Source organism: Aptenodytes patagonicus, chromosome 2, assembly GCF_965638725.1.
Source record: "Aptenodytes patagonicus chromosome 2, bAptPat1.pri.cur, whole genome shotgun sequence".
NCBI lineage: Eukaryota > Metazoa > Chordata > Aves > Sphenisciformes > Spheniscidae > Aptenodytes > Aptenodytes patagonicus.
The window spans coordinates 151,356,341-151,371,557 of record NC_134950.1 but is presented as its reverse complement, the minus strand read 5'-3'; the positions used below and the strand labels follow the sequence as shown (position 1 = coordinate 151,371,557).

General features: G+C 35.2%; 1 protein-coding gene across 5 annotated transcripts in view; it reads right to left on the bottom strand.

The window, feature by feature from the left end:
* Nucleotides 1–15,217, bottom strand: part of MLLT10 (MLLT10 histone lysine methyltransferase DOT1L cofactor) — a 130,370-nt gene that overhangs the window by 15,510 nt on the left and 99,643 nt on the right. For all 5 annotated transcript variants that reach the window (XM_076331674.1, XM_076331671.1, XM_076331675.1 and 2 more), the window contains 2 exons: nt 3,812–3,929; nt 2,403–2,475 (listed from right to left, as the gene is read on the bottom strand). In XM_076331674.1, coding sequence (XP_076187789.1) covers nt 2,403–2,475; nt 3,812–3,929 — 191 coding nt within the window. The remainder of the gene's footprint in view (nt 1–2,402; nt 2,476–3,811; nt 3,930–15,217) is intronic.

The window sequence follows — 15,217 nt, the reverse complement described above, 5'->3', positions numbered from 1 at the left end:
CATAACACATTTTTAAATCTAAGGTTAAGTACGGGGTAAAAAAAGTTTAAGTGCTACCTTGGGAAAAGCAGCAATTCCTTTGCAAAATGGAAACCGCTCACATATACCAGGTATATTTATATTTCTCATATATATTAAAACTTTAAATACGACAGCTTAAACATCAAACACTGTGATTATATAGGGGGACAAAGATATAACAATATGAATTTGAAATGACCATACAGCTCATGAGTCACATATGTCTTCTCTGAAGAGCTGCAATTGGCTGCGTCATCAACAGCAAACAATTGTTTCTGCAAGTGTTTTTATTTTAAGCAACTATTTGAAAATTACATGGTTCTTTCGGAGAAGTGTGTTATTTATGAGTCTTATAAGCTTCAAAGGGAAGAGAGTCAGAACTTGCAGAAAAATAATTTTAATAGATAAAGCAGGTAACATTCAGAGTTGGAAAGTTTTTAGATAGCAGATTTTTGAAGTTAGCCTTATATTCACTATAAACCATATTTTAAGTAATCAGTTACTTACTTAACTGAGGAAGGTGGGAAGTTACCTACACATTTTAGAAACGTCGACATGCATGTGATCTTTCTTATTGCACAAACCAGGGGTGAAATTTGCTGACTACTGAACTTAATTGAATGGGTAAGTTTTCTAAATTTTTTCCACGCTAGGTATTTCAGACTAAGTTTTTCCATCTTTCAGTTTTGGAACTACAGCACTGATTTCTCCCCCTCGCCCCCCGCCCCTTTTTTTGGCTTGTTTTTGAACAACTCTACTGCCAAGCAAAAGCTATCTGCTCTTTGCGAAATGATACAGCTTCCATACGCTGAAGGAAGCTCTGCAACTGTGGACTGAGGTGGCCTTTGTTTCATACAGTTCTCCTTCGCCATCCCCACCAAAACCAGCTGAAATTTGACCATGCTGTAAGTGCTGGACTATATATACCCTGCACATACACTCCGTAGAAGCATCATATTTAACAAGTTTAGCTTCCTAAATATTCTACCTAAAGACAGCCTGAACACAACTATGGCCTACTGCAAATCGTACAAAGACCAGGCCTTCGCATATTAACTATGAAGGCATTAAAGCTTGCAACTACCACAACACATATGCATGGAGGACTAGTTAATATATAATCAAAAGTTCTGGAATTTCCTAATTGTTGAGCATTTGCCTTTGCAAAATTCTCTTAACTACTTGTCTGTATATATACAGACATGCTCCTTATTTATATAAAGATTTATATGCTAATGTAAATGTATGTATTTACACTGAGAACAGAGTCTAAACTAATTTGTAAATTCTCTATTTATTGTTTTAGAAGCAACACGTATTGGAAAGCTTAAAAGTCAGTTCATGACTAGGTAATAACACCTAAGTACTATAAAGGATATTCTCACCCCATTCGACAAGAAGTCTTTTGATTAATTAAGGAATATAATACAAGATCAACAACACCAGGCATGTACAATAAATTATCTAATTTGGAGATATTTATTATAAATTACCATAATAAACACATGCTGTAACAATCAAATTCATTGTTACAATGCTGTATCTTTTTAACTACCATTTTCTAGCTATTTTAAAATCCTTTTCAAGATAAAATCCCCATGGTTAGTCCCTAAGTAAAAAAAATACAGTAAGAACACTATAAAATTTAATGCATATCGGATCCAGTATGGAAAATAAAGCCCTTTAAAAACAAAGATTCACTTAAAATACACGGAAAAATATTACTGAAGTATTTAAAACACGATATTGAAATTTTAACAGCAAGTATTTTAAAACAAAATAATGTGATACAATTCCAGCAGAATTCTTATGTCAAACTTCTGTAGTAGAGGTGAATTGCAGTAGAACAAAAAAAAGTACTTTTTTTTTTTCCACAGAGAATTGTTCCACATTTAGAAGTGGTGAGGGAAAGGGAAAAAAATATTTTTTTGAAATTTTTACTGATATTTAACTTCTCAGACCACCTTATTCCTGTGATTGTTGTAGCCTTTAAGTCTATGGGATTTTGGAATTTTTGCAAACATGACTAAAAATATGATTATGGTAACAAATCTGAGGAGATAAGTAGTACATGTGGATTAAATGATAGAGAAATCCCTCTAAAGCAAGTCTCCATTTCTTAAGTAAAGTCCTTCATTTGTAAACCTAATTTCAGTTGATATAAAAGTAAATTTCAGCACATTTTTAGCTATCTGGACGTATTAGGGATTTTTTTAGATGGACATATCTATATAAAAATAAATGTATGTATACATGTGTTTGTATACATACACATATATAGACTTTTAAAACACTTATGTATTACTAGTAAAAAGACAGTGAAGTTTCCAAATCTGAAAACATTTCCTCTGCCTGCACTCTCCAATGTAAATAATGCTTACCGTGGTGAGAGACTTCCTCTGGGTGAACCTCCTCTGCCAACAAGGCTGCGGCTATTATCTCCGAGATCTTGATCTGCAGTGTAAATATTTCACAGCTGATAAATCGACTCTTAGATAAGAGTTTTAAAGCTGATGTAGATATTTTAAAAATACCTTAAATCTCAACTTCTATCTGTAGTTACTGCTGAAGAGTGAATACGTATAGTTTAAGATTGCTGAACTGTAGCATGTAAGGTGTTGTCCTTACACATTTCTGAGGCTGTACCAAGCCATGGATTATGTTCACTTCTTTCATTCCTTTCGGTTTTACAGCACAGAAGCGTGGTTTGCATTTGCAGTACCCTCCCCTCAGCCACTTTTAATTTCTACGGTGAAAGTAATGAATCACAGCTGTGGACAGCTAATCTGTATGCTTATCACAGCAAATCCTGATGCTCTGTATTTTTTTAACACTTCGCATCCCAAAACAACTCGTAAAATATGTAACGTATTAAACTTACCGCTGCCATCTAACAAGCACGCATTATTCTGCAAATTTACTGAAAACTTTATGAAAGCGTATAATTCACTAATTCCTATTTATAAGCAGAAGCATAGGAAAGTCCCTTGCTAAAAAGGTAGTAAAACAAACAAAAAAGGCCTCATTAAATATACGAAAGTGTTTTGCTTGGAAGGACTCAAAAGGGTTATTTTCCCTATGGCCTCTCAATAAAATAACCCTATCTGCCCCCTTCAAGGTTGCCCTCCCCCTATTCTGAGTCAAGCGACCTCCGACCTCTTGGAGGGCAAAGACATGACTGATCCATTCTTGGTAAACTGCTAAACTCATTCCCTTCCCCCAAACAGGCATGACTACTACGACATGTCAACAAATCCTTACGGAGGGAATGAAACAAGGCAAAGCCAGCGGCTCATTAAAACTGTAGAGGAGGGCAACGGTACAAAATGCCAATCGGTAAATATTCACAAGATTATTAAATGCTGTAGAAGTTTTCTAACGGGATCTCTTTCACACTAAGTTGTATGTAATGCAATTCCATGAATTATGCAAATAAAGGTTTAAACTATTCACGACAAAACCCAGAGCTGTGTTACTCTCATTGCAAAGAGCTCCGCACTGAACACATCAATCACAGAAGTCACAGGAGACATTGTTGCATTCCTGCCTGCTGATGGCTCTGCTTAAACATTTACATTTCAGACACTAAAAAAAAAAAAAAAAAAAAAAGGGAAGAAAACCCACGCTGTTCTGCAGGACAACTGAGAATTTACTTCCAACACATAGCAACTTTATACGGACATTTAATAACCAAATGCTGAGCAGAGTTCAAAAATAAAATGTAATAATCTTTTTAAGGATACTTAAGTCTCTAAAGTTGCACATTTGTCACCAGCAGCGGGAAGCTTACCTGCCTGGCTGTTTTCAGACTGAGCTATAAGTGCTGCCATTGCTGAATTTGGATTCAGCCTATTGCCGTACATGTGGGATGGAGGCAGACTGAGAGATGATCCAGGTAGGGTGCTTGCCTGAAAGAAACCAGTTAAAACTTTAATCTTTTTTTTTTTTTCTTTAAAGGGGGAGAAATGCTAAATATATTTTAAAGAAGCCTTCCTAATGCACAATTATTAAATCTAAGGGGTTTTTTTTAGAAACTGAACTTATTTAAAAGGAAAAATATTCTTTTCCATTTGTGAGTACAGCAACAGAATTGCAGTACTTTGAAAATACATCGTTTTAAAGTGTGTTTTACTTGTCATTGGCAAGATTTGTTAATAAAAAAACCTTCTAATAGAAAAATTACTACAGCAAACATTAAAAAATACCTAAATTGCATTTTGAAACAACCACCATGTAGCAGGATAGGTAGACTTCCTTGCAATCCTGAAGTATGCGCTCAATGCTAGGACTTAGTAGCATGGCGACCATGTGGTTATCCTACTAATTATTTAATCTTATTAAACCATTTACAAAATAAGGGCAGGTAGACAACAGATGTCTCACAAATGCTTGGGTTCCTTACATCACAAGCCGGCTGTGGAGGTCAAAAGGTCCAACTTTCAGCTCTATAGTTTAACTACACAGAGCCATATTTCCTTTGCCCGACTCGGTCATTAGTAAAACCTGCACACTATTTTGTTACTTCCTATTTTGATAGACTTGGAAGCCTGGTGTTTTTTTGTTTTGTTTTGTTTTTATTTTAAAGAACGCAAACAGCCATTACAAGTATGTTTTCTATACAATAGGGGGCTCGGGGAATCACAGCTTTGCCCTGACCCCATATAAGGAACTGTATTTTTGGCAGTTGGCCAGCTCTACTTATTGAAGAGCTCCCAAAGTTTGTGTTCATTCATGTTGCTAACCACAATTCTGAAGGTCTCTGCTGGGACTTGTGCCAAACAAGCGAAAATGAACCCTTAAACAGATGAAGCTAAGGAGGCTGGCCAAAATCTTGCATAATCCAACGCAATAAAAATACCTTCTTCCTTGGCTGCTTATGCTTTTTCCCTTTCGAAGAAAAGATTTGTGTCAAATGCTGAATTGCAGAGACAGGCAATCAAAGAAAAAAAGGCACGGCTGCTTATTAAAAAGGCATTTTCCTACCTGATAAAAAAATTATTTCAAAACAAAGAAAAGATTGCAACAGGAGGGATTAAAGATACACAACCTGTATGATCGCTGGTTTTAAAATGAATCTTTTAAGAAAATGTAAACAAACCTTTACAAAGGAAACTTTTCTTGAAAAACGAAAAAAGAAGGTGAACAGTAAGGAACTCAATTTGTGGGACATTTTGACATGTATAACTGCCCACAAGAGACGGAGGAAACATACTGGTTATTACAGCAAAATATTACAGAGTATAAACTATGTCTCTGGAAAGAATCACACACTACCATTAAGTTTTGGCTTTCAGCCAACATATTAAACTTGATGAATGGACTTTTATGAATTCACACAACTGTTTTCAATGATGCTTTATTTACTATATACTGGTGAGAAATTGTGCCTTGATACTTACATTCTTCTACTGTCACAAAGTTAGAAAAAGCCACAAGTAATTACTTACAACGATCAGGTTTTTTTCACTTTTCAGTTTAAAGGTATGTGCAAGACTGCTAGACACGGAACCACAGTTTCACTTCAAATCTGACCGTTATTTCTTTTTTTTTTTTTTTTTTTTTTTAAAGAATTGCAAGTCTTTAGTAGAATTAATCTGAATTAGTTGTAAGTCTTAAAAATAATGCAGGCATTTCCACCTACCCAGGTATAACAGCTTCCAGAAATACAGTACATTAGTACTGTGACACTTACTGATGAAGGCAGCAATACTGCACAGATCCTGCTATTTTCCTTAATAAACACCTATCGCGTGATTCCAACTCAACTATTATTGTTCACTAGCAACCTTCAGCTGTTTTCCTCTCAAAAACAAAACAAACGTCAAAAACAATGTAGCTTTTTGTCAAATTCTTTCACTAAAGAAACCTTACAGAATGGAGTATTACAAAAGTCAACCATTATTTGCTTCCATAGCTAGGAAGCAAGACTAGCAAAATAAAAATTTTACATACTTTATTTAAATAAATTGGTTGAGGTTATGAATTCTAATATAGTTTGTTCTTTTTTTTAAACTACAAACACCAGGTCTTATTTCTGCTTAGTTTTAGAATATTTCTATAAAAGATTTCTCTTAATACTAGTAAGCATACTGCTCACATTTTACACAGAAGCTGCTATACTTACTCTCGCCCTGTGTAATCCACTGCAAGGCTGCTTAAAACTGTGCAATAGCAATTATATATTAATTTATGATTGCAGGGCAGCTGTAATCAGCAAGGAGAATACATGTTTATTTGACTGAAACATGCCCAAATAGCTTTAAGAACTTTCTAAAAGTATCTAAGTATCTTGAAAGGAGTTGCTAAAGTCTGTTGAGTAACCATCACCTCACAAAACAAACGACATCAAAGGAATTAAACAATGTTTGCTAAGTGGGTTGATATAACAGATCAAAAGACTTAGCATGATTTAAACAATATCTAAGAACTTGAGTTTTTTCACAAGTGGTCGTTCACCCTAAACTTAACCCCTGTTTATACTTTAAAATAATAGTAAAGGTGTCCTACAACAAGTTGGAACTACAAAAGTTCTAGTGCCATCATGTATCCTATGCAACTCTCAAAGGAAAAAGTCATATTAGTAAAATTGTTCAAGTAAGCTGGAGGTAAATAAAAAAAACTTTTAAAATACTTTTTTTAAATGGCAATGTAAAATGACAAGAAAAACGATTTGTGAAGCTTTATTATGTATGTGACGACTTCATCTGACAGGAAAGTAGAGGAGGTGGAGGAGTGCTACATTATTTAAAGGTGAAATAGGAGCTTCATGTTTCACTCACAGTCGAAACAAGCTGTAGCAAGCATTTATTAAAAATGCGCAATCATCCTGTCAATACATATTAAGGTCACAGGACTGAAACACATTCTAAAATGCAGAACTTTTAAAGGTGTAGTATTCTTTACTTCAGCTGATTCTATTTAAACAGTCAACACAATACACGATCAAAATGTATGAACTAATAAAATAAAGAGACTGCTAAGTATTTATTTTGAAAAGGCAGCAAATTTTCCTGAAAAGATTTTAGCAGAAGGATTTAAGCCCATCTAGAGGTATATAATACACTACTTTCATTTATGGCATGTTCAATAAATCAGTAAAGCAATAAGCAGCAGAACAGCACAGAAGGAAGATACACTGTAATTCACGGAATGCCCGAGTGCAGTAAGAATAAATGATTGATATTTGATTGATGCTTAAAAACACTTCCTCTACAGCAAGAAAAAAGTGCAAGTATATTCTTCTAATTAAAGAACTAGATTTTCAAGTTAACTAAATTTAACTCATATATATAAATATCCTCTGAAATATTTAAAACAGTTTTATATTTGTTTGCATCACTCCAAAATGGTATTTTACTGTAACAGTAGCACTATAAAGTTTCCCAAGTTGACAACTATTTGCATTCATAACCGGACATTTACTTAAATTTCCAGGGAAAACAGTTTCTTCATTTCAAAGGTTACATGTTCTTTAAGCAAAAAAAAAAACAAGGGGAGAAAAATGAGACAATACTGAGCTGTACGCAATTAGATTAGGTCTCAAAAATTTGAGAACTTTCGAGCATGCCTATTCCCCTGTTCCTTTCAAGTTTTATGCTATGAAGTATTTTCTGATAACAGGCCTCATTTCTGTCTCAGCTCCACACCAGTAAGGTTTTAATACTCAGCGTGTGATGAGAGATGAAACCGAGTGTGAACAACTTTCGGGTCCCATGAGTAGGCTGACTGTTGAAGCTGTCAGGTTCAATTGCATCATTCCACATTATTCAATACCCCAAACTGCTCCCTAATTGTTAGGGGTTTAACATATTCAAAACCATTGTTTAGGCTAATGCTGAAATGCCTACAGTTGAGTTTCCATAAAGAAAGGGGAGGGATTTAATTGTAGTTAAACCATTACTGAACTCTCCTCCTTTCATGATAGGACAACAAGGATGGCCGGAACAACCAATTCCAAGACGGCTTCTTAATCAGTTTATATCCAATCAACATCCCTTTTCACCTCTGCTTCAGTCATTGCTATATTGTAGCTTTGCATTATATTATGATGATGCTTTACAATTAGTGACAGATCACCTGTAATTACCTACTTCAGCCAGTATCTATTTGGCAACAATAATTTCAAAGGTTATTTTTATTTCTTGTTTAAAGTAAAAACGTATCATTGCTCCTGCACTGTCTATATCTCTTGGAAGTATGAGTACCAGATTAATGTGGTTGGGGTCATACCATTTACCAGTCATACTAGGTTCTTCATCACAGCACGATGCTGTGATAGAAAGCACAGAACTACCCCTTGTTCCTATTAACACGAAGTGAAGAAATCAAGAGCACTAGACATCACCAACAACTACTTCTTATGGCCAACTACTACTGAAAACAGTATAAAAAAAATTTGATGCAGATGAAGTTTAAAGCTAAATTTTCTGCGAGCTATTCTGCTACACTTCTGAGAAGATGTTACTAATGCTTTCCATGCAATTGTCTATCTTCATGAAATATGGAAGGAACTCCAAGCACTAGACCAAATATTAACATCAGCTTACTTCATCTAGAAGTCATCTTAGACTGATGTATTTTGGTCAATGGCAAGCAACATTTATCTGAACAATGTACTATTGAAAACAACGTCAAAATTAAAACCTGCACTGCAATTAAATGAGCTTAGATATTCAAACATATTAATGCTATGTAGATAATGATAATCAAAAATTGATTTTTATATATATATTTTATATATATATTAAAAATTGCTTTTCTTGAGAAGTGAAAAGAGCTGCCGATCAAGTGATAGCAGCAAAAGCAACCTGGCCTTATGTTTCCTAGCTTAACTTGGACAAGTGAAGAAAAGTGATTTTCATCCCTAGAATTTTTAAGGCCAGTTACGCTATGGGGAGCATATAACAGTTGGCTTTTCTTGGGTATTCAATGCAATGGGAAGAATGTGCTATTGCTTCCTTTTATTCTTTCAGTACTTCTGGTACCATCTTTAACTTCATTTAGGAGATGTGGGGGAACCACTGCTACACATCATCACTTGCCTTCTCTGAATTCTGTTAGCTGTTCATCTGGGATGGCAATACACACCCACAGAAGGGTGGTCAGACCACAGTTAACTGCAGCAATACAACCAAATTTCTAGGAAGCCCAAGAGGAAGTTCTGCCACATCAACAGCTTTTCACGCATCACTTGCTACAACACAACTCGTGAATATTTTCACCACAAATATGGAATTTACTTAGAAATCTTATCTAGACCTTGTTTCCAATGAAAAAAAATTCCAAATTCCTGTTTATTTTCCTATACGCCAAGAAAAACAGATGGAATTGAGGACAACACCGAATACCCTTAATAAAATACTGTTTCCACATTTCTTCTGAAAACCATCATATGACTTTTCAAAAACAACTAGCACAACACAAAATAATATTTAAATGCAGCATGATAAACACTATTTACATATTTTAACTAAACCAATACTTTCATTTACATCTTTTTAATTTGTATTTTGGCTTTCATAGTTGTAAGTTGAACATAACTAATTTTCAAGCAAACTATATTGACTTCTTGACTAAAACAGCCTACAGCACTATTGATGACTGAAAGGGGAAAGTGTACTTTTTACAGCTAACCCCACCTCACCTGCTATCGTACATACATCACCAATGTGAATCAACCCCAAACATCCACTGTAGTCTTTTACTCATTCATTCTACGAAAGCAATACTGGGATTGAAAAGATAACCCATCCCATACTGCCACCATTACCATCCAAGCACTTTGAAGTCCTTAAAGTTTGGGTTTTTTTTAAAACAGATAATCAAGGTGCAATTTTACAATAAATGTTTTCACTAACTGGCTGAAATAAAAGTAGTAACTGAAAAGCTTAATTAGGAGGCTGGAAAAGTTAAAATGAAAAAGGGTTTGTGATATCTTAGAAGAAGAAAGCAACTTTTCAATCAAAAAGAACATTAATTACAAATGTACAAATTATTACAATTAAAATCTGTCAGGAAAATTGTATACGTGACGTAAAATCATCCTATGGATACCTTATTCACATCATTAGTGCTGTTTATGTTACTAGCAAAAATAAATACTTTGAACTTCTAGCTGTAATGAATACTCTTGCTTATGAAGCAGCAAATAATCACATACTGTTTTTGAGAATCAATTGTTTTGATTAAATGTACAAATAAATCCTTCAATTAAATGCAACCATCTAACCTTCAAACAGCAGCACTCAAATATTTTCCAAGAAGAGCATGAATGAATGCAACTGGGAAACACAGTGGGATTTGAAAGGCAAAATGAAAAATTAATGGCACACCTACAGAAACTAATTTATACCTCTGCCCAGTGTACAACAAGGGCACATCAAGTCATTAAAAACCACATGGGTAGAAGGCCTATCTTCCAATAACGTGAAAAAGCTATAACCTCAACTGTACTACCAGTTTACTCATCTCTTCTATGTTAACTAAGCTGGATATTATATAAAATTTTAACCAATTAAAATCTATTTATTTATAAACTAGACACAAAAAAGAGGATTGTACAAAAACTTACGAGAATGCTACCTCATTAAGAGGTCTTGTTTGGTTTTGGTTTTGGTTTGTTTAAAAAAGAAGGCTTTACAGAGATAAGACCCTGGGTTTCCTCCACCTCCCCCACAAACCTAACTAAAAACAGAGCTATCATTTTGACACAAATCCCTTTTACCTCAAGTTTGTTCCTCCATCCTTTCCATCTACCTCTGTCTTCATAGCACTTAACCTGTATGTGCTCTACATAGACAATAGAAGCAATATCTTACCGAAGAATCTGTTTTCCTTAAGAACATTAACCTATGCATCAGGAATCACAATTTCACTCTCATATTGACTAGCAGAAAGAATGACTTGATTAGGAAACAAACCCAGTATACCCATACAGTAATCTATTTTCTTCACGTGAGTATTCCAAAGAAAGCCAGACACTCGAAATATGGCAAATAATGGATCTGAGAGAACAGTAACTGCTTTCAAGATCATCTATAATTTCAAAAATAGTAATAATAATCAGCCACCTATTCACAAACATTAACATTTTAACTTTCTAAATAAACCCCAATAGTCTTTGCTATTTAAGTGATGAAACAAACACCTACAGCAGCAGAATTACTGCTGTGTAAAAATGCTTGTAAGATTCTCAACGTTTTATACAAGGCCTATAAGGACACTGCCTCAGCAATGAACTTTGCAGCTTGTAACAAAGCATACTACATGTTAACTTGAAATCTTTGTCAAGTCAAACCTAAACATTCTATTTCATCTAAATATTTTTTATTTATTCTTTCCATTGCATACAGACTAGAAAATTTCACATTTTTCACATTCAACACCATTACTATTGTCTCAGGCAGCTAAATTGAAGTAGTGCTACACTCAGTTCAACGAAGAGGTCAATGTGACTCAGTTGCCTGGAGACTGATGGTTGCTACAGCAGCACCAGATAAGCCAAGCTAAATAAGCTTCAGCTTGAAGGCAGAAAACATTTATTGCTAGACCGAAACATTGATGCAGTTGTCTCAGCATGCAGCACTGCGCAAAATCACGCAACTGCCTTTCAGACTACCTGTATATTGCATAAGTCTATGCGAAGACAATCTTACTGAAGCAAGAGGAAAATACAAGAAGTAAAGATTTTAATTGGGCTAAATACTAGATTACTTGCAACTATGATTCCTTTGTTCTTCTAGTTGAGTCACATGTTAGAAGGAATTTTCCCTCTGGCTGTAAATTCTTCCTCCTTGCTACTTTCCTCCACCCCCACCCCAAAAATCCTCAGTTAGACTGAATGAGAAGAAAATTAGATTTTTACCCGTTTTGCCTAGAAGTAACAAGGAATTAAAACAGCTTTTAAGTGACAAACAAGAAAATTTAGATGGAAAAACCCTTACTAGCATGGTTGTTCTACATTTTTAATTTTGCAAGACTCTTAAATTTAAGTGGCTGTGACACAAATACGGTTTAGTGGTTTTGGAAGGTATTTTGCATTGACATCTTACACCACAATACCAAACCCTTCTCTGTCTACAACATACTGAGGGATGCATTTAGCACACTTTCTAACTCTACCAGCACTGGCAATTTCCTGTGGCAATGAGTCCCAAGGATGAGCAACATATTCTATTAAGAATTATTTCTTTCTGTTCTGGATGTGCTGGCTGTTCCTTTTGTATCTTTTTCTTCAGTTATGACATAAGGAGAACAGAGTAATTTCAGCAGCCAAACAGTCCGTGATCCATGCTGATATTTTACCTTTGACCCACTGGATAGGAACCTCTTTTGAGAGATCTTATCATCAAGAGGTGTTTTGATAGTCACATAGAATATGTTAATTGGTTTTCATGTATCCGCCATTTCTATCGATTAGAGAATTCTAGTACTGCAGTAAGGATATGATTTCCTTTTTCTGGAAGCATGTTGCTTAAACCATGCAATATCATGATCTCCAGATGTTTTATTATTCTCTTTTTAATTACCACTCATATTAAAGGTAATACAAATCATCTTTAGAAAGACAAATGCAGGCAATACAACCAAACTGACCACAAATTTGTAAAACCTGCTACTTTTATGTTGGATCTAAAAAAAAAAAAAAAACCCAAAAACAAAAACAAAAAAAAAAACAACACACAAACCCAACCAAAAAAAACCACACCACACCAACACACCACACACTGTATAGCAATGTATAAATTGAACTTAAAAAAATCAAACTAATAGAACTTACAAAACATACTGTTTATCTGCACAAAAGATCACTTAACTCTAGATTACATCCAATTAATTAGTATCAGTGAAAGGAAGAGACTGGTATGACCTGATGTAATGATCACCAGAGGAAGCATATTTTGGAGAAATTTAGCAATACATTAACATATTGTCATAAGCGCTGTCTATGCTTTACATAAATTACTGATTTCTAAGGGGCGAGAAAGGCACCCACCCATTACTAGCTTTGCAGATAAGCAGTAGAAATCTCTATTATCTGCATTCTGGACTTCGTAAGAGCTATTCTGGCGTTCAACATCTCAACTATTTCTAAATTAAGAAACAGACTTCAGGAAGTGGCCTGAAAAAATTTAAAAAGAGCATAGGAGTCTTCCTAAGTTATGGAAATCATCTCTGATTACACGTCTTATATAATTTACCATAATTAGGATAAGTTCCTTTGCATTGTAAGAAAGGATTATTGCTTAAATGAGTTTGTTGAGGTAATTTCAAAGTCTCTAGTTTTAAGTCTTAAGATGTTCTGATCCAAAGGTGTCTGCAAGAGTGTTATACTAAATTCTTCACTTCAGCCATTACACATGGTTGTGATGTGTACCTTTGGGAGCGGAGCAGGAAGCTCACTTAAGCAGCCAACCACCTAGTACAGATTACCTGAAGTCTGAGATTGTCAGAACTGTCACATCCCAATGTCCTAGAACTCAGGGCAATTTGTCTTTTTTCATGTATTCATTCTAATCCCCAAAGAAAAGTTCGTTAAACACTGACAGCTAATAGACCTGCCATTTTCTAGAGTACCCACAGAGAGGATGGCCCAGAAACTTCCCTTGAATGGACTTACACTTTCGCCTGCCCAGCTCTAGCAAAATTCAGATGCTTAACCTGAAACTTTCCTCCCTTCCTCATGTTTACTTTGAGCTGAATATCTAATTAAAAAAAAAAAAAAAAGGCAGGAAACAGAGTATGTTTCTCTGAGCAAGACTGGGAAACAGAAGTGGACAGAGGAGCATCTTCCTTGGCCATACTGAATTTGAGAATATGACATCCACAATTTGAGGCTACAACTGCAAACTCGGCAGCAATATCAACCAGGTATGTGCATTTCACTGTCCTATGAAAATGCTCAAATCCCTCTTCTAAAGACTTGCAAAAAAACCCTCTCAACTTGAATTTTCAGCAAAGACTACTTGTTGAAGATGTACTCTTAAATTCCCGCACAATTCCACCCCTGTTTTGGAAAGTATGAATAAGACTGCTCCCAAAACTGCTTGTAACTTCTCTGTTGATACGGACAAGAACTAAGAACAGAGTTCCTTTTTCCTGTGTTTTCACTTATTTTCCCCATGGGTGCCAGAATAGAAAAGAAAAAGGAGGAGAAAGTTCCCTTGATAGCATGCAAAATAATGAGCAGACTTAAACTATAACAAGAAAAAAAACCACTAAAACAGGAAGCCAAAAGTAGTGTAAACTAGTGATGGGGAGAAAGAGCAGGGGACTACAGAGATCCAAAACTAGGGACTAGACTAATTCAGAAAGTGAGAAAATAAAAACCACAGGACAGAAGTATCTGACACATCAGGTGCCCTACATGCAGAATCTGAAAAGATCTCAGGATTCTTGAGCTTTCACATTCCTCTATTGTTAACAAATAACTCCAAATCTATTGGAAAAAAAAGCCTTATCTCCCTCCAAAAGCTGGATCAGACAAAGGAGGATAACCACCACTATATGAATGCTAAAGAAAACCCTGCTGTTTTTCTACTGCTCCTAAGGGGAGTAAAGCCAAATGAACTTCAGAAGGGATAATGGAAGTGATTAAAGCAAACATATTTCACTCAGAATTGCAACTGAGTAGCAGCACCTACCTTCCCAATTATCACATCTCCACCATGGAGGCAGTAGTTCATTACACTATGTTGAAGTGGACCTATCATGCCATCACAAATAAATCCTGGACCAAAAAGGGTAACAAACAGCAACTAGTTCCCCTATCTCTGTGCAAGCCATAAGGACTGCTGTTACAGATACTTCTTGTCCTTTTCCTTCTCTTTATGAGCTGCTTCTGTGGCAAAGGAAGCACAGCGCATAAAGTAAGAGATGGGAACTTAGGAAGAAAATAAGACAGAAGCTGCAGTGGAAGAAAAAACAGCTTAAAAAAGACCGAAGACTCCACTATTAAAAAACATTTTTCTCTCCGTCCTAAGAAAGAGAAAAATAATCTTTTGGATTGTATCTGTAAAACAGGTTAGTGACAAGTATGTGCAATATGGCTTGAAATTGCCTCATAGACGTGCTTATTACAGTCACTAAGAGCACAGATACCATCACATGGGAGAAGAAAAAAGAAGAAAAATCATCTACAAAGTCACAATTTGATCATATTAAATTTCCAGAATAAATCCTGAAAAATTCTGAATAA